This window comes from Dunckerocampus dactyliophorus, chromosome 14, assembly GCF_027744805.1.
Source record: "Dunckerocampus dactyliophorus isolate RoL2022-P2 chromosome 14, RoL_Ddac_1.1, whole genome shotgun sequence".
Taxonomy (NCBI): Eukaryota; Metazoa; Chordata; class Actinopteri; order Syngnathiformes; family Syngnathidae; genus Dunckerocampus; species Dunckerocampus dactyliophorus.
Window position 1 is genome coordinate 13368351 of NC_072832.1, and position 19009 is coordinate 13387359.

General features: G+C 39.4%; 1 protein-coding gene across 20 annotated transcripts in view; it reads right to left on the bottom strand.

Annotated features, from left to right (window-relative positions):
* LOC129193610 (neurexin-1a-like) overlaps nucleotides 1–19009 on the bottom strand; it is a 310368-nt gene that overhangs the window by 179332 nt on the left and 112027 nt on the right. For all 20 annotated transcript variants that reach the window (XM_054797924.1, XM_054797923.1, XM_054797932.1 and 17 more), the window contains 2 exons: nucleotides 9974–10415; nucleotides 56–439 (listed from right to left, as the gene is read on the bottom strand). In XM_054797924.1, the coding sequence (XP_054653899.1) occupies nucleotides 56–439; nucleotides 9974–10415 (826 nt within the window). The remainder of the gene's footprint in view (nucleotides 1–55; nucleotides 440–9973; nucleotides 10416–19009) is intronic.

Genomic DNA, 19009 nt, shown 5'->3' on the forward strand with positions numbered 1-19009 from the left:
TGCCGCCCGACATACGTACATACAGTACTAGGGGGTGACAAACAGGAAGTCCTACCTCTTTCACAGGAACGACCCAGGTATCCAGTTCCAGAGCAGTCACATACATATCGATTCCAGCCTTCTCTGCAGATGCCATTGTTTTGGCAGGGGTTGCTCAGGCACTGTTTGGGAGGCTCCTTGGAGCACGAGGGCTTGACCCCCGCAGCCTTTTGAATTTCAGCCAGGCGTCGGACATCCGTACTCTGTCCATCAATAAATAGATCGCGTATGCAGCCAACGTAGCCATAGTTGAGCAGAGCAGTCCACACCTCAGTGGGGAACACCAGGCCCATTTTATTCTCAGGCAGGCCTCCGAGGTAAAGATTATCATCCAAATCCAGGATCTCACTTTCTCCAGGGGCCGTATAGGCAGTACGAAGGGTGTTGATAGAGATGGTACCTGAAAACGCAGACAAATGGATATTTTTCTCTTGGTTTTCAGGCTTCACAACATTTACAAAAACATGCACAGAAACCATTTAATGATTGTCCGATGGAGAAGTTAGCCTAATTGGTGTTATCTGTCTGGACAGGGTCAGGGCTTTCTTCATTTAGAAAGACTGATGAGTGTTGATAAGACACATTAATCACAGGGCAGCTAGTCTATTAGCAGCCTAATCCTGGATCCCTAACATCCTCCTCTCCATTTCCCTTGGATTTGCCCTAATAAATCTCATCTATCTTAAAGTAGCGGTCATAAAAAAGGGAGAGAGCAGAGGTGAATAAAAATCAGGTGACCCTTCAATCATTTTGGCCAGTTGTAAAAAAAAAAAAAACTGCAGCCATCTTTTTTAACTTGATTAACGGACCACAGCCTTTTTCCACTCTCCTTCTGTTTGCCTCTCCAACATAAACCTGCAACCAGAGTTTGTGTGTTTCTCCACCATGATTTATCTCTCTCATTCAGGTTTAATTCTTGATCTGGAGCACGGTAAACAACAGAGGACATGACTGGACTGTGAAGTTGAGGAAAGGAATGCCTTACTGTGGGAATCGGACCGAGTGATTAATTTGTATATGGATCTGTTACTCTTCGTTCAGGAGCCATTGTGGATCTTTAATTAATGGCTGTTGCCTTCACTGCCCTCATCCAGTAATCTACACAGCATGCTTCTGCCAGGGGACAGCGGCAGAGAAATAGGCTAAGAATGTCCCAAAATAAAATTGCCATAAAATAATAATTTGCATTTTGAGTGGCAGATGCATGCAACGGAAGATATGACGGGGCTAATAGTTTATTGCCTCTAGCCAAACGTCCTCACTGTTTGTTGTGAAACGGGAGCAGAGCTTTTAAGTTACTTTTCTCCTCAAACTGTTTGTGTTGGGAGAAAAAGCCTTAAACCCTGCATGAATTTTATCAGGGTCGTGTGGCATTTTACAATAAACATTAACTGGGGCCTTTCACTTTTCATTATACCACACATTAGCATGCATGAATGTGCATATCACATTTAATTATATGTACCATACATACACCGTTAAAAATATGTTGATCAGTTGCAGCTACTAAAAATATTATAGCCATGAGATGGTCATTGTAAATATACATATGTTCTCGATATTCAAGGTGAGCCAGCAATGTTTTGCATACACTGGCCGAGAAACATTGAAGGACCCCGAGCGGAAATTATTAACCTGGTCCCACTCGCATGTTGTAGTCCTTTTTCAGGGTCTTAGCCCCGGGCATCTGTTCCAGTGCTTCCCTGCTGCCACCCACTGCCCCTGCTCTTTCTAGCCACATCTGTTGTGACTTCCAAGCCTTGCACACTTGGCAAGAGCCACCCGCTACACAGCCAGAACGAACAGCTCCCTTCAGGTTACAGCTAATGAGCACACTACATCAAACTCATTAGTGAAGAAACTTTTTCTCAGACGAGAGCAGGTACTTAACTGAAGTGTCAACATTAGTGTGGTCAGTGTGGTTTGTGATGGGAGCATCCACCCACCATTTACATGAGCTCCGTCAGATATTACTGCTTGGCAAGCTCAAGGAGGTATGGCATATATTCCTCACATCCACAGACTATGGTTACAATGCATTACAATCAGATTTGTTCCAAAATATTTCAATTGTGGCATAATCAATAATTGTCATCATCTTCATACTGCATTGCTTAACTAAACATTGTTTTAGAGAAGTTTGATCATTTTACTTTTTCTCTCTGACATGCATGCATGATGGTGCCTGGCATTTCACCCTGCACAAGGTTAATCCAAATGCAATGCGTAGGGCTGTCAAATGATTACAATTTTCAATCAGATTAATCACAGTGTTTAAATTAATTCATTGTGATTAATCACCATTTTCAACTATGTGTCAAATATGCCCATTTCTACTATTATTATTAGAAATAACAAGACACGGTTATATATATATATATATATATATATATACAGTATATATATATACATATATATATACAGTATATATATATACATATACATATATACATATATATATATATATATATATATATATATGCATTAACAGCTTCAAATGAGCTGAAAACTTAAATCAAGCTAAAAGATACCACACATGTCTGAAATCTATTTAACTTAGACTAGTCTCTTTAATTGTAGCGGAAATATCAATCACATTTTAACCGTGTTATTATGAGCTTATAGTGATATCCAACAGTAATATCCAATCGGTATGGCAGACACGCTGTATGCCAATTGAGCACATTTTGAAGCGGTTCAATTCACTTGTGGTATAAATACAAACACACAACTCAACATTGAAAACAACCCAGTTACAACTTGCGATATGTTGTGCATGTTGCCCTTTCTTCCACATAAATTATATTTAGATGAGTGAAAATGAATCGAAACAAAGTTGCTTTTGCATGTCCCAAATGAAAAAATCACTGTGCGTCGCGATCTGCTTTGGAGAAAAAACAAACAAAAATATGAACCAATTTGCTAAATGTATCTCACATTCAAGTAAATGTGCTAAAACTTATCCACAATACTGAGGAATGTGCAACCAATTGAACTGACTGTTGTCTGGGGTATATCAATGTCTGCCCCGCTAAATCCAGCCTGAGAGACATTTACTATGGAATGTATAATCCGACTAAATGTTTCTGTGATCGATCCATCACAATGTTGTAGCCCGAACAGAGAGTAAACATCATCACCGAATGGCTTTACATTCCATTACACACATACTACACGTGAATGCTATTATTGCATGAATAATCTAACCAGGATGTTTTTGTCCACAGGTTGGCTTTCTAAATTGATGCAAGTGGGAGACGAAAGGATGTCAGCATATTTAAAAGATGGGCTCAGAGTGCTCTGCTTCCTTGTCGCAGTCCTGTAAAGGAAGTGTGTAAACACGGTCAAGGTACATTGTCAGAAGGCACTAAAGAATCTCATGGGGACGTGTGCCATCACCAGGCGAGTAGCACGGAGGATTGTAACGCACACATTTTCGGACTATGTTTGGAACATTATTCATAGCCAAAAGGGTTAGGGGCTGTGTGTGTGTGTGTGTGTGTGTGTGTGTGTGCGCGTGCGTTTGCATGTGTGTGTGTGTGTGTGTGTGTGAGATTGCTGCAGAGCATAAAAAGAGGAGGAGATGGATCTACTACAAGATGGGAACATGGAGATAAAGATGTCTGGAAAGGGCACAGGGGAGGGGAGCACAATGACAGATAAGAGAACAGATGAAGAAGCACAATAGCAACATCTGCAGAGTTATGCACAGGATAAACTAGGATCGTAAGCGTGGATAAACTAAGATCGTAAGCGTGATCAAACTGTGCACAATAGACTAATTATGATGAAGTTTCCCCTTACAGCCAACTTGAAGAGGCTTCCAAAGGTGTTACTTGCTATTAACAAAGTAGAGGTTATGGAGCCTAAAAGACAGCTCTCATACTTCCTGCATCAGCAGCCAGGCGCAACTTGGCATGATACCTCCTAACCCCACGCACACATCCCCAAAATGTGTTAAACCGGGGATTACTACAATCCAGTTAGGACGATACGGCCAAATCTCTCTGTGTGATTGGATTCTCTGTAGGGAGAGAGCTACGGAGATGTGTTGCTCTGTGTGTGTATGTGCATGAATGTGGCCATATTCCTGATGTGTATGTGTGGTAAGAGTATTTGTGCTGTGGCAGGAAGTAGGGTTCACAACAGAGCAATGCCCATGTACTATCTCTGTGACCCACAGCACTCAGCCCAGAAGCTCTCACGTAAAAGCAGTGTCGCTTTGCGTCTCTAATGTATTGAGGTTACAAGATGCTGTCTGAGAGCTGGAGTCCATCCATTCAAGCCCATTCACTGGCTTCCTGCAGAAAGAGCCAGCTCAGATAAATAGAGCAGAGTCATTATCCACTATTGTCACAAATGCAGCTCAAAGTGTTGCTCATAGAAGACCCGTCTGCAGATAATTACATCTGGCTCTTCTGGTGCACTTTTCAGTGATGTGCTGGGGTATTAATAGAACATCTGAAACTTAGCTAATTGTGCCAAATGTTTTGGCTTTCTGATTCTCACTCCCACTAGATTTGAATTATTTTCCTGTAAAATAACAAATATATTCAAATATTCAATTTAAATATTCAATTCTAATATGAAGTGAAAAATCTGATGGTCGACTCAAATATGTCTCCTGTAGTCACCAGGTGTGTGGTCTACAAAAGCAAATAACCACTGGGTTCTATAATTAGCGTTGGGCCAAAATACATTAGGTGTGGCTGTAGGCAACCTCCTAATTTTGGTTTTATGTAGCAGCTTTATCCAGCAGCTTGATCTACCTCTGCAAGCACTTTAAAATGCTGCTTGTGAAACACACCTGTTGGTGAGAAACTTGTTTGCGTTACACTCCCTGTACTGTTGTTTACAATGAACTCAACAGGGCTATCAATGCTGAAAGGTTCGCAATCTGCTCTTTAATGTATTATAACATTGGTTCTGTTGTTGCTGTGTTTTGCAATATACTTGTTAAAACATGACCATATGAGCTGTTATATATGAGCTTTAAAATTTCAAGTCTCGAAAATACTGTGGAACCTCGGTTTTTGTCAGTAGTCCATCATTAATCTGTTTCGTCCAACAAAAACTGAACCAATTTTTCCCATAAGAAATAATGTAAATCCTATTAACCTGTTCCAGACACCAAAATATGAACACAAAACACATTTTATAGAGAATAATTATAATTTTACATGCAGAAACATGTGAAAAAAGTGTTACCTTTGTTATCGCTGAGATAGGTTCCCAAAATAGCCCGCAAAAAAGTGAAATCCGCAAAGTAGCCAACTTTTTTTACAATTATTATATATGTTTTAAAAGGTAAATGGTCTTTCACTTGTATAGCGCCTTTTTCAAATTTCGATGATCAACCTACTAAGTTGGACAAAAGAATTTATTAAGTACCTCACGCGTATTTCACTCCAATGACTGTGCCTCGGCGCCGTTTGGCTTTAGCGCTTTTACATCCTTCGTAAAACATATTGCTCCTGTCGTAGTATTTTACCCCTCCCCGCCATCCTCCATGAACCGAAGATTCATTTACAGTATTACGGGCTCCCTACAGCTGAGTAACTTCTGCCTTCCTTCAGCATATATGATTGCTAGCAACAGGAAACATGGCAGTGCTGCACGGAGGAGATTGATGACAATGGTCTACTGTCAATCAGAACGCAGAACACAATGGGCGGGTTCTCCCTGAGCCAATCAGGACTATTGTGGCTCTATATTGAGGTGGAGGTGGAGGGACGACATCTTTACCCCAGCTGGACACGTCTTTCAACTCTCACGTGAGTATACAACACCCTCTACTAGTAGCAGCAAATACAGTAACAGACACATACAACAGTTATGCAAAACACAATGCGCGTTAAAAAAACGTGCAAAATTGCAGTTTCAGAAAAAGAGAATCCGTGAACGGTGAAAGCTGTAGCGAGGGACCACTATATATATATATATATATATATATATATATATATATAAATGATGAATGAAATGAATAAATGAACATTAAACGTTACTTTTCTTGTACTGAACACTGAGGGAGGGGATGCGGAGAAGCTGTTTCACTCTAGTCCATTACAAACTTAACCTTAAAGAGAGGATCGTTAGAGCGGTATACTGGCTCACTTGAACTTTATTGTACTCTTCAGCTGCAGGTAATCATTATCTGTTATGTGTCTCAGAAAACCGTTCCCCCTGCAAGCTGGTTAACTAAGGAACCTTTACATTACAATCAGACGCTGCATTCGTACTTTTCTACGACTACTTTCTTGAATTCAATAGAGTTTATCACCGTCTTTGACAAATATTTGGCACTTGCAACTTTTTTGCAGCCGTCGTAAATAATAAAAAGCACAGATTCGTCTAACAGTCAGAAATACGCAGTGCGTTTGAACACCTCATCAGCACACAGCGCAATGCTTAAAAGGAGGAAGAAAGGAGATAGATACAGAGCTGTTCATCGTTCTATGTGCATTCCATGAACAAATAAAACACTCACACACCACCAATGTTTGGATGCTTTGTGTAGTCGCTCAACTAGTTTGTTATACTGTTTGTTCGTACCATAACCGAGAAATGAAATGAAAGAAAATAACGACAACCGGGACATATTTGTGGCAATAATTTTAATTAAAATTTGAATCCTACGAACCGAGGCGTACGAATACTGAGGTTCCAATGTAACAGCCTCTCTGCAATTATGGCGGTTATAGATAAATAATCACCCTGGCTGATGCAGCAGCCATCGGTGATGTGACGCTGGTTGACTTTAATTTTGTTATGTCATAGCTAATATTTTTTTCTAAAAGAGATGGGTCCAGCATACCCCCGCGACCCTAGTGAGGATAAGAGGCATAGAACACAAATGGATGGAAACAACAAAGTAAAAGTACCCCACTTTAGAAGATGCCTAACAGACACATACAGTTGTGGTAACTGGTAGGTGTTTACACTTTTAAAGCATGCTAAAATTGTAAATAAACTTCGTTGGTAGTTTTCATGCTATTAATTAGTTATTGTACTCCATGCCATTGCAGTTGTGCTACATACCCTTTACATTATTGTTTATCTTTCTACTGTTAATCTACAGTATACCACTTTTGCAGCGTATTTTTCTTTGGTGGTTCCACTGTATAGTAATGCTGCCGCAACTTAAATAAAAAAAAAAAAATCTATTTAATGTGAATTTTACAGTTCTGCTCACAAAAGCTGCAACTGATTGAACCATGAATGATTCTGTGGGAGTGAACCCTGCACGGGGCCTTTCAGAATGAAAGGAAAAACTGCAAAAAATGCAAATGCCTCCATTTGAGCTCAGGAGCGCATCAAACAATAACGCTTTGCGTTCTCAACTTTATATGAATCTCAAGATAGACAATGTGGGATGTAAGAGGGCTGCTCACTTGAAGGGCTGCTTGGCATTAAAAAGGGGGCTGCAAAGACAAAAAGGCACCGGTGATTTTGAAGTGTTTCGACTGAAAATAGAAAAACTTTGAATCACAATGCTAACTGTTTTGCCAGTCTTCTCACATGGGATGTTAAAGAGACCTTTTTTTGTTCCTTTTAGCGTGGAAGCACTGATGCTATGACTGATGAAAACAAGATAAATTATTCTTAAATGTCATTAGTGCACAGCTCAGCACAGCACTGTGCAGCAACTGTCTTGGTCCTGGGAGACACTACCTCTTGTTTCCATGGAAACGCAGACAGGGTAGACAGAACAGTGACTAGAAAAAGCACAACTAGATGTTCGGGAGGACGTATGTGTGGACAAGACAGATAATGAGCACCATCTAAAATAGGAAATGTCTTTTCTTTGACCCACCATAATCAAAGCTATGTTGCTTTTGTTTCCTTGTCATTGTTGAGTCTAAGACACATTAATCAGTGCTTTATAGTGCAGAGTAAAGTGTAATTACAAAAAAACAGCAAAAAAAGAGAGATCTCTATTTATTACACCTAAATTTGAACCCAAAGCTTTGCCACTATTGTAAAAATGTAGCTCCATTTCTTCAAACCTTGGTGTTGCTTCAGGGTATAATGAAACCCAAATTCAAACTCTTGAGCTGGAGAGTGGAAAACGGTCAAGGAGTACATCTAATTTACAGCATGACATTGCAAGGGCTTGGCTCCAAGCACATACTAACAAATTGCTGCTTAGATAACCAAATCAAAAGGGACCAGAGCATCAAATCTGAGCTTAGGGGACATGTCGGGAGAAGGGTCAAAAAATATATTGTGGCAGACATGACTGGAAGGCTGACGTATGGCATATATTTAAAGCCCCATTTCAAGTGAGAAGACCAAGCGCCTGCTGCTAAATGTACAGTGTGTATTTCTCCTAAGGTTCATGGAAAATACTAACCACAGGAACAATTTCAATCGTAGAGTGAGACTGCCATCACAGTTATATTATTACATACATTCTATTTTTACTTTGCATAAATCCGAGCTTAATTAAGATAGCTTTTGTTTTTTTGCAGAGGAAAGTCTCGTTGATTTTCAGCTCTAGCCGACGCGAAAATGTTCAGAATAAATAAATAAATTGTATTATTTAATGAATGTATTTTAAAAAGACATATATACAGTATGTTGCCCGAATGTATGATTATTTTATTTGGTGAGGACACACATCCATATTTTAAAATAGAATTTACAACATTTACAACACCTCGTTTATGTACTATTTTGAATTACAGAAAGATGAAAGGTCAAATGCAATTAGTGTGCCTTTCGTTTTAAAGGATTGATTCATAAAATTCAACTTTGGTGTGGTTTTGGTGTTCCGGGCATGTTCTACAATACAGTGCAATACAGTATTCCCTCGTTTATTGCAATTAATTGGTTCCAGACCCGACTGTGATAAGTGAAATATCATGCCTGTTGTGAAATAATTCAAGCTTGTAATAAAAGTTGGTTGTTCCGGCGATCAAATCTGGTGCTTGCATGTCCCACAAATGTTAACAAACAGCCACATTAATGACACAGAGTGAGCAGTATAGAATACTACATATTTTACCCTCTGAATGCATGTTCTGAATGCTCTATATATGTATTTTACTTCATTTAGCCATTTGTATACTTGAAAATGCTTAATTCAGACAAAAATATATACAATTTGCTTAAATATTCATTTTAAACAAATTTTTAACTGATTCAATAATTCATATATTTTTATATTATCCATATATTTTTAAAGAACCGCTATAGAGTGAAGACGCGAAATTCGAAGACTACATGGTGCCCCATAGATAGATATTGGTTCACAAAAAAAAAGACATTGGGTCATATCAGTATTGTTTTTTATGAATATGAAAAAATAGGGGACATTTTCATCATCGGAAGATAACAAATGAAGCTATAATAAACGTGCAACAAACACCATTATATAGAAGACTCTGTGGAATCTGGAGTGTGCAAATCAATAGATTGTTGATTATTGTATCCTCAAAAGCTATGGAACTACATCCAGAAGAAAACCGCCATTGCAGAAAATGAGATTTTTGTAAATAACTACTGAACTAGTATTGATATCAATATGAATCCAATTGCTAATAGTATGTTTTCATGGCCGAGGAATCTGAATATGTGGATAAAATAAATGTAGGACTAATATTTATGGTGTAAATCACAATATTGGGAGGAGTGCATGTCGGCGAGTGCTTTTCTAGTTTGTGAAATGCATCCAATGCCATCACAGTAAGAGATGCATATTGTGCTCATTAGATTGGGGGGAGAGCTGTTACCTACATAGATATCGGTTGATACTGGTATTGGTCATGAAGTGTTCAACAATAAGGACGCTAATACTGAACTTCTCGATAAGCAATTATAATTTTACATGACTATACCATGACTTTACCCAAGGAAGACAAATATGATTTCCCATGCTTGTTACATACTGGAGCTGATTGGTGTTTTATTTCAAAGAAACATTTGAACTTACCAGATCTGCCATCCCGCTGGAAGTCAACATGGTACCATTCGCCATCATTGACCTTCTTATTCACTGCCTTGGTCTTTGTGGTCCCTGAGCCCATGTCCAGCAACAGGTATAGGTGTCCATCCAGCATCTCTATGGCAAAGAAGTCCACCTTGAGAGTCTGGGGACTTTTGGAATCCTTTGGCTGCTGCTTCGGCTTTCCGTGGCTGAAGAGCAGGAGTCCATTTGGCTCGGTGGTGCGGAAGTCAAAGGAGATGGAGCCTGTCTTCTTAGCATTCCACTTGTTGAGGACGATGAAAGACTCAGGCGTCTCAAAGGTGATCGGGTCCAGAGTGGCCACATTCTCACACTTGAAGGCCACAGTACCATGGATCTTCATCTTCGGATCCCCCTGTTTGGCCAGCCTTGATAGCTCAAGTCTTACATCGTTGTTTTTGTACACAACCTGATGAGAAAAAGGAAAGAAAGACACCATGGAGTCATCCTTCAAATGCAATTCTATTTTGTTTATTTCGAAGATGTTTACACATCTTACACATTTACACTTGCACAATTCAAGTGTCCGAAAAGGAGTAGGAAGATGTAATGTACGAGGTTACCATTTTCCAGATAGTGAAAGAAAATGATAAATGTACATTTAGAATTTACAGGTGCCTCTGACTGACTTCCAGGCACTTTAATTGGAAAATAAATGTGACCAGTGTACCATTAAAGTAATTAGCGCAGTGGGCCTGAATGCCTTAGGGAATTTATTTATTTTTGTTTTACTCTTTCTTGTGCTTTGCTTCCCAAAAAATAGATCTGACGGGCCCGCACAGAGAAAGTAGTCTTAGTAAGAAGTCTGCAGTACTCTGTAAATGGTAAATGAATCCCAATTGTCATCTGTAAAGGATGGTTAAGGGTTAACTTGGGTGAAATAGTACTTTTTTTCAGACAACATGCATTTGCTACATGAGGCTTTACCTAATGTACCTGAGGGCAAACAAACAACCATCAGAGTAGCCGTGGTGACGTCATGTCAAATCTTTTCTATATGTTTTAACATAACCACTGTTGTTTTGCCTTTCAATAATATGCTTTTCTGAGCACGGATTCACGTTTGTGAAATTGTTCTTTGTGTTAGTGTCATTTGTTAGAATTTTCAAAAGGTGCCACATTTCACAGATCCCACAACAGTGTATGAAGAACAACAGATAGCATTGATGCTGGAATTTAGACAGTTTAAAAATGCTGAGGAAGCCCTACTGTTAACACAACATTTTGTGTGTCTGCAGCTTTATGCTAGTGAGCGGTGTTGGTGTGTGTTAGCTGTTTTGAAGGAACGTAACCTGCGGAGGCACCTTCAGATTAAATATCACAACTTTGACACAGTCCACGTGCGGCGGTTCTGGATTATTATATTTGAACCCACGCACGACTCTGGACTTTAGTTGCTTGCTAGAGTAATATCAGTCGGTTAACACTGAAAATTGCTACAAAGTACTATATATGTACAGTATATACAGTTTATCGCGGTTAATTGGTTCCACACCCGACTGTGATAAGTGAATTTCTGTGAAGTAGGATTCCCTATTTATAAATGTAATATTTTCGTAGTTACAACATAGAAAACCTGTTTAAAACCTTATAAATATGCTTTTTAACATTACTAGCCCACTGTAGACATGCAATAACAGCACTATAGTCAATTTTACACTCATGTAGTAGACAAAATAAAAGTAAATAAGCCATTTAAGACATAAGGCTGTGTGTTACTATAAATGTGTTCCCTAAAGGACCTGAAAGAGAGGTGGAAAGGAAGTGATGTCAGGGGTTCAGGGTTGAGTTTCGTGGGTAATGGCTGCAAAAGTAGCCTATGTTAATCTGTGTATCATCTGTGTATCATTCATTCATTTTTCAAATTAAAACCAAAACTAAGAAAACTAAATAACGACTCCATCCATCCATCCATTTTCTGTACCGCTTTTCCTCTTTTAGGGTCACAGGGGCATGCTGGAGCCTATCCCAGCTGACTTTGGGCGACAGGCGGGGTACACCCTGGACTGGTTGCCAGACTCATTTTTTTCAATATTTGTGTCCAGACCGAAAACGAAAACATTCAAATTTTGTCCATAACGGGAATATGGACAAAACAGATAACGACTGATTGGAAATCCTGTGTGACCCGGAAGTGAAGTTGCACCTTAAAGGGCGGGGTTGGCGTCAGATGACCATCACAAACATGAACAATACACCGGAAGCACAGCAACTTACAGTCAGGAAGAACAATCTAATATATTAAGTGTGAAGAATATAAAGATATTCAACTTGCTAAAGGAAACACGGTTGCAGCTGCTTAATGCAAGAGAGAAGCCTGGCAGAAAATCCCCAATGACATGAATGTGCAAGTTTACCACAACATTAACCAACAAATACACACTGCGCAGATGAACTGCAATAAATTACCACTCTATTTTAATGGTTTATTTAACCATTTTTGTTTTATTCTTTCACTTGTAACCCGGGTGGTATCAGGTGAACATGTGAACAAATAAAAATGAAATATAAAAAGTCATATAAAAATAGTCATACGGGTACAATGCTTTAATGACATGGACATTGATGTAGCTAACAGAAATTAAAATGACGTAATGAAGAAAGCAGGCACTGAATTTCACTCTGGCTGAGGAGCTGTCATGACAGAATAATGAGGGGCGACAGATGGAAGGTCTGCAATTAATTTCACTTTTATTATTTGATTATTTTATAGAACAGACGATGGATATGTCAAATAAAATAAAATGATTGAAAATAAAAACAATTGTCTTTCCTTTTCATGGGCACTGTTTCACCGTGTCTCATTGTAAACATACAACCCCAGAAGCAGGCAGAGATAAGCCAGTCCCCCCCCCCAACAACAATCTAAATCCTTCCTCATGAAAATCATGGAGAAAATCATAAGGGTTTTTGCCCGATCGCTTCAAATCCTTGTTGGTTTGTTTCATTTGATTTGCTTACTACGCGCTCATATAGTCATAACATTTCCGTACTTGTACATTATAATTACACACCCACACACACACACACACACACACACAGTTATTACACACAACCACTAACCTGTGAAAATACTGCAGCTTGTTTGATGAAGATGCTACATTACATGAACACACCCAGGCCGTCTTTGAACGCGTGAGCACAGTATGTCTTCGGAATGCTTTATATTTGCATTTTTGTTCATTTAGCCAGTTAAATATGCACTAATAATAGGCCGTAGTCAACTACAGAACAGTTTGATTTTTTAAATGAATATATATATAGAAAAACTGTGATAGAGTTAGTGGCTCTATCTATATACATTGTATAATATATCCATAGAAATGTTTATTTTTTTATTTATTAGCATAGGCCCTCAGTGTCTGCCAATAACAATTCTCTCGCTTGGACAAATGGAATTTAGGACCCCTGCTCTCGGGACACATATTACTGTTAGAACCTCATTAAAAGTCAATTTTGCATGATAGAGGACATTTAAAGCAGTCACCATTGCTTTAAGTTGCCAAACGGTTTTCAACCAATAATAATTCATCATAATGTATAATTTCATTTCAGTTGGTTGTGATTGCGCTTTTACGGATTACTTCAAAACGAGCTCGTTTCTACAGGTTTGATCACAATGGTACTCAGTTTCACTTGCTCTTTGTAAAATACAGAACAGTCAAGTTCACAATAAATAACGGCGACTAAAGAAAACTATTCAATCAGGGAGCATGCCTTGGGTTTAAAAGTGTAAATGTGAGACGGTGTCACTCTGACCGCATGCGTGGAATGAAATGCTGAAGATAAAACAGAATTAATGTGCCTTTAAGAAGGACGCAAATGACAAAAGTCTGCGTGAGACTTTATATGCAGAGCATATATCATGCACTGTTATGAAAACAATTCAATGCTCAAAACGATTCAGAATCAGATGCTTTCATCTTCCTACCATTATATAGAGACTGTGCGTTTAGCGCACCCTACTGAGGTAATATGCTGAAGAGAGCAGCGGTAAATTGTACATTTGAATTTACTTCTATTTGCACAGTGACTTATAAGGAAATTATGCATCAAAACATAGAATATGCTAGTCTACCTTACAATACACATTAAAAGGCTGCCCATGTAAGTAAATCAACAACCTATTGATGAAAGCTTCTTTGCTAAGCAAAATGGTAGCTACATTGTGTGAAGAGGGGGCACTGCAAGGACCACTTTGCAGAAAGAAGAGTGCTGCTGTAATGGGTCTTAAACAAATTAGATACAGCAATAACCACATAATTATCCAATCTGCATAATGAAAGCGTATCTAGAGTAAGTGGAGCAGTAATGACAAGGCTTGCTTTTTTTTTTTTTCGTCCAATAACAACAACGTCCAGTGTTCTAATGAGACATTTCTTAATGTTTTAGGGAAAGGGTTTCCAATAAAAGATAAGTAGGGTTATTCATAAATGGCCTCATTTGGGAGTTTTTGGAAAGGGGGAACATGACGGCAGTATTTTGTTGAGGTTCAGCAAAACAAATATTGTGGATCATGGAGAAAGCTGACAGTAGTCTCCCTATACCTAAACTAAAACACTGACCTCGATAAACAGCACTGGAAAATTACTATTTGGGATCATGTGATATTTTAAGGGGAGCTATTATGCTTTTCCTCTTTTCTGACTTATAAATGTTGTTACAATATTGTATTCTCGTGTTAAACGATGCCAACGCGTCAGATAATGAGGTTTGCGCATTTGGAAGTGACACCTGAAAGCAGTTTTAGTCGGCTCTGCACGCTGTGTTTTGCAGAGTTTTTTTTAACACCGAGTTCCATTGACGTCAATGCAACCCGGACTTCCTTATATTGGCAACACGGTGTTAGCACGTCGAACAATGGCTCCCAGGAAATGTTTGTTCGGGTGTGCCTAAAGAGGCAAGCATCAGGCAAGAAGCGGTTGGAGTTGCCGATTCCCGGCCAGCAAGAGAAAAATATGCTCATCTGTCGACGGCACTTCACACGGGACTGTTTTGTGAACAAGCTGGACTATCCTCTAAACTGTCGCTGAAGTCCGCCGCCTTACCAACGTTGCTTAGTCGTGCTGAAGAGTCAGAAGAACAAGCTGTAAGTAATAATTTATCAGTGTCTTAACTGTTTATTTTGTGTACGTAATCGGACAAAATGGTTTCGGCAGCTGTCCTGAAGTCCTTGGGAGCACTTGGGACTGTGACCAATCACAGCGGAGTGGGCTTGGCGGGAGGCGTACATGGAGGAGGGTCGGGGGTTGAGGAAATTACGCAGACCGTTTGGGTGAAAGGCAAGAAATACTGCAGGAAGAGGTGCGGGGTCTGGAAGATCTAGAAAACTTTCTGTGCGGGTTTATTGTGTGTAGCTGCTCTATAGGAGTTCAGAACTCAATACAAAGGCCCGAAAATGAATATAATAGGTCCCGTTAAATGAAAGTGGAGGCTTGTCATATTATACTTGTTGCACAAAAAGAGTACTTGAGGTATATACAGTTGTTCAAACTGGTTGCCTTCCACACTGTGGAAAGCATTGCTCCGTATATGGTGTCCATTACATGCATCTGTCTGAAAAGCACTGCATTCATTTGTAAACTGCTATGCTCTTAGAATATTTTTCTCCTCTTCTAATCTGTATAAGCTTTGATGTTTATAAAACATCAGGCCTTATGTAATCAGAGAAATTCATTATGGTCAATTAATCAGAATCATATGTTCCTTAAGTACTGGAAAGGAAGTGAGTGTTGATTAAATTACTTTTTACAACAGGGATCCGAAACCTAAAACTTGACAATGACAAAAAAAAGACACAGTTTGTAAATACCTACATGAAATTTGATCGCATATCAATATTGGAAAAAAGGGTGATTATTTTATTTAAATGATAATATACTGCACAGTTAGAAATCCCACAGTTTTTCTATGTTTATGTTGTTTTGTTTCATTGTGTTTTGGAGCGTGCCAACACTTCCCACTTTGTTTGACGGTCCTCGGTCATTGAACGCACCATAGTTGTGCACATGCTGACTTTCTCTGACGCTGCACAGACAGGCTTATGTTTTTCCTGTTCTTCTTTCACCTCATCCTTGTTGTGAACACTGATGCTGTGTGTGAATGCATAAAGGTAAGGTTTGATGACGCTATTATATCTGTTCTTAGTGCTAATGTGCATATTTGTTCGGTGCACAATTCATGCCAGCACACTGCTGTCACCCACACACCTAAGAATGACGTTATGTTATAATCTCTCTGAAAAACAAACTGTGTGCCTGGAGCGCAAAATGTATTCACTTCGTGCTTTTAATTTGATGTTGTGACTGTCTGTGCAAGAGTACGCTGTAAACCTCACTTCCTGAAGTGTTAAAAGTCACATCAAGTTGACAGCTCGGGCTTTTAGCTTGATGGCTAGCGCTCTCAACTCTTTGATCCCTGTGACAGACCGGAGGGGTTACATTTTTTATATTCACAATACAGTACATAAAAAAAACAAATAACATTGCATCACTACATTGCCCCCTCCAAGACTAAAACAATAAATCACCAATGAACATTTATCACCCATTACCACACAACTCCAATATTTAGGATACTGTATGTCTAACTAATCAAACAATAAGGTTCCAATAATGTCAGCAACTGTTTCCAGAGATTTGTGTGAGTTCCCTTTTGAGTGACATTGAATCTATAAGATAAATGCCATAAATGCGTCATCAAAACTGAAGAAAGTGATGCTATTTTGCCCCAATGTAGAGATTGCAAAATTGTGTTTTGTGTACAAGAAAATGTGTGTGGCCGTGGACGTGGCGGACTTACGGCTGTGAATGTGGAATTTTACGAGACTTAGCTTTGAATTTTCAACACATACAGTTAATAAACCCAAATGAATTGTTTACAGACGTGAAGTGCACCTTTCAGATTTAAGAAACTTTGTTTGGAATAATGATGCACTAGAGAAGCGCTAATTTGTCATCAAGGTAGAGCAGTGACAATGAAGTGTTTGTTTTGCCATCGTAACTAACACAGTCGTCATGGCAACGACTTACTGGAATTTGCACACAGATGTTACATCAGCCCACTTGGGAACAGGTCATCCATCAGCTACGGGACGTGCTGCTATTTTAAAGCTCACATGCTTTGCATGTGCCAATAGAATATAATCAGTAATGGAATCAATAGAAATATACTTAAAAGCCGCAATACAATTCCTTTTGGGTCACATCATATCTAAAAGAAAGAGTGTCTTTACTGATCATTTAGGCCTGTTAAAAAGCTGCTGAGTACATATAGATGTGGTCCTTAAGCTCATTAAGAGCCCTCAAGGCGCTTTGAAACATGTGCTTTAACTGAGAAGATGAGTGAAAGAAAGATACATGCATGGGTCGTTGTGCTAGATAATTTCCAGGCAGGTATCTTTATGTTTCCCATAAGTGTTCTTAAGTAAATGATTTAGGTCACAAACCCTATTAAGCAGGATATTAAAAAATACAGCTGCAGTTGAATGTGAATGGCATACATTATCAACCGTATGGTAGAGAAACTACGCACGGCGGCCTAGTGTGTTGGCCACACAGTCAGGAGATCGGGAAGACCCGAGTTTGCATGTTCTGCCCGTGCATGCGTTTACTCCGGTTTCCTCCCACATTCCAAAAACATGCATGTTAGGTTAATTGGCAACTCTAAATTGTCCATAGGTATGAATGTGAGTGTGAATGGTTGTTTGTCTATATGTGCCCTGCCATTGGCTGGCGACCAGTCCAGGGTGTACCACCGAAGTCAGCTGGGGTAGGCTCCAGCTTACCCCACGACCCTAATGATTAGCGGCATAGAAAATGAATGGATAGTAGAGAAATTAATGATTTCTCTCCCTCGAATAAGTCTAAAGATGGAACAATGTCTGATTTAAGTAGACCAAATCCCGAGTCATACAATATGAAGAAAGTTAGTACAGTGGATTTCGGTTTTGGTACTCCCTGGTTTTTGATGAAAATTATTGCCAAAAATATGTCTCAGTTTTCGTACGCTGTGTTGGTTATCATACGGCCAAACAGTGCCCACACAATGCATCCATGCGTTGGTGACCCAGTCTCTGTGAAGAATGGGTTGGGTAGTACTTCTTTTAGAGTTGACAGAGTTGATTCCGGGCAGGGAATCCAGTAATCATCTTTATTATGTGTGTGTGGGCGGTTTGTTTGTTCATGGAACATACATACAACGATGAGCAACTCAGTTTCTGTTTCAAGTGCACTGCGTATTGCTGAGTGTTCTGTGTGCTTTTAACATTACGGCTACAAAAAAAAAAACACCATGATGATAAAGCACTGTACTGGTGTTTAAGCCGCACCGGTGTATAAACCACACCTAATAAATTTAGAGGAAAAAACAGATTTGTATATACAAGTACATACAGTAAACCGCACCGGACTATGAGCCGCAGGTGTCCACGTCATAAAATGGGATATTTAGTGCACAGAAATACAATACACATATTAAAAAAAAACTTTTCATAAAATAAATGCTTTTTTTCCAAACAGTGCGTGCCTAACAGTGGTCCAACACGGCTAGTTAAACAGTGCCGAATAGTGCATGTAACATAGATAACAGTAGCATACCAGAAAAGTCATTGATCGTCGTCCTCTTGGGTACTAAAACCACGAAAGTCTTCCCCTGCCGTGTCAGAATTGAACGGTGTCATAATTCCTTCGTTACACGCGTTGTCGGCCTCTCTCTCTTTTTCGGTTCTGGCAGTACTCCCAGCCTTTCGAAACCCGTTGAAGATAGTGTTTTATCTGCTCCAGGCTGCAAGCGTCCACTAACAGACTTGTGCAAAAGTTGCACAGTTCCTTCTCCGACAGCCAAATCCATCTCCTTTAACTTGAAAGTGGCATCATATCCATTTCTTCGTGTGTTTTCTATGACAGAAGATTGTGACGACCGGGTTGTCAATGCGCATGTGCATAACGCGTCTATATTCCGGTACAGTAGGTGGCGGTATGCACCTAAACGTTGGTTGCAACC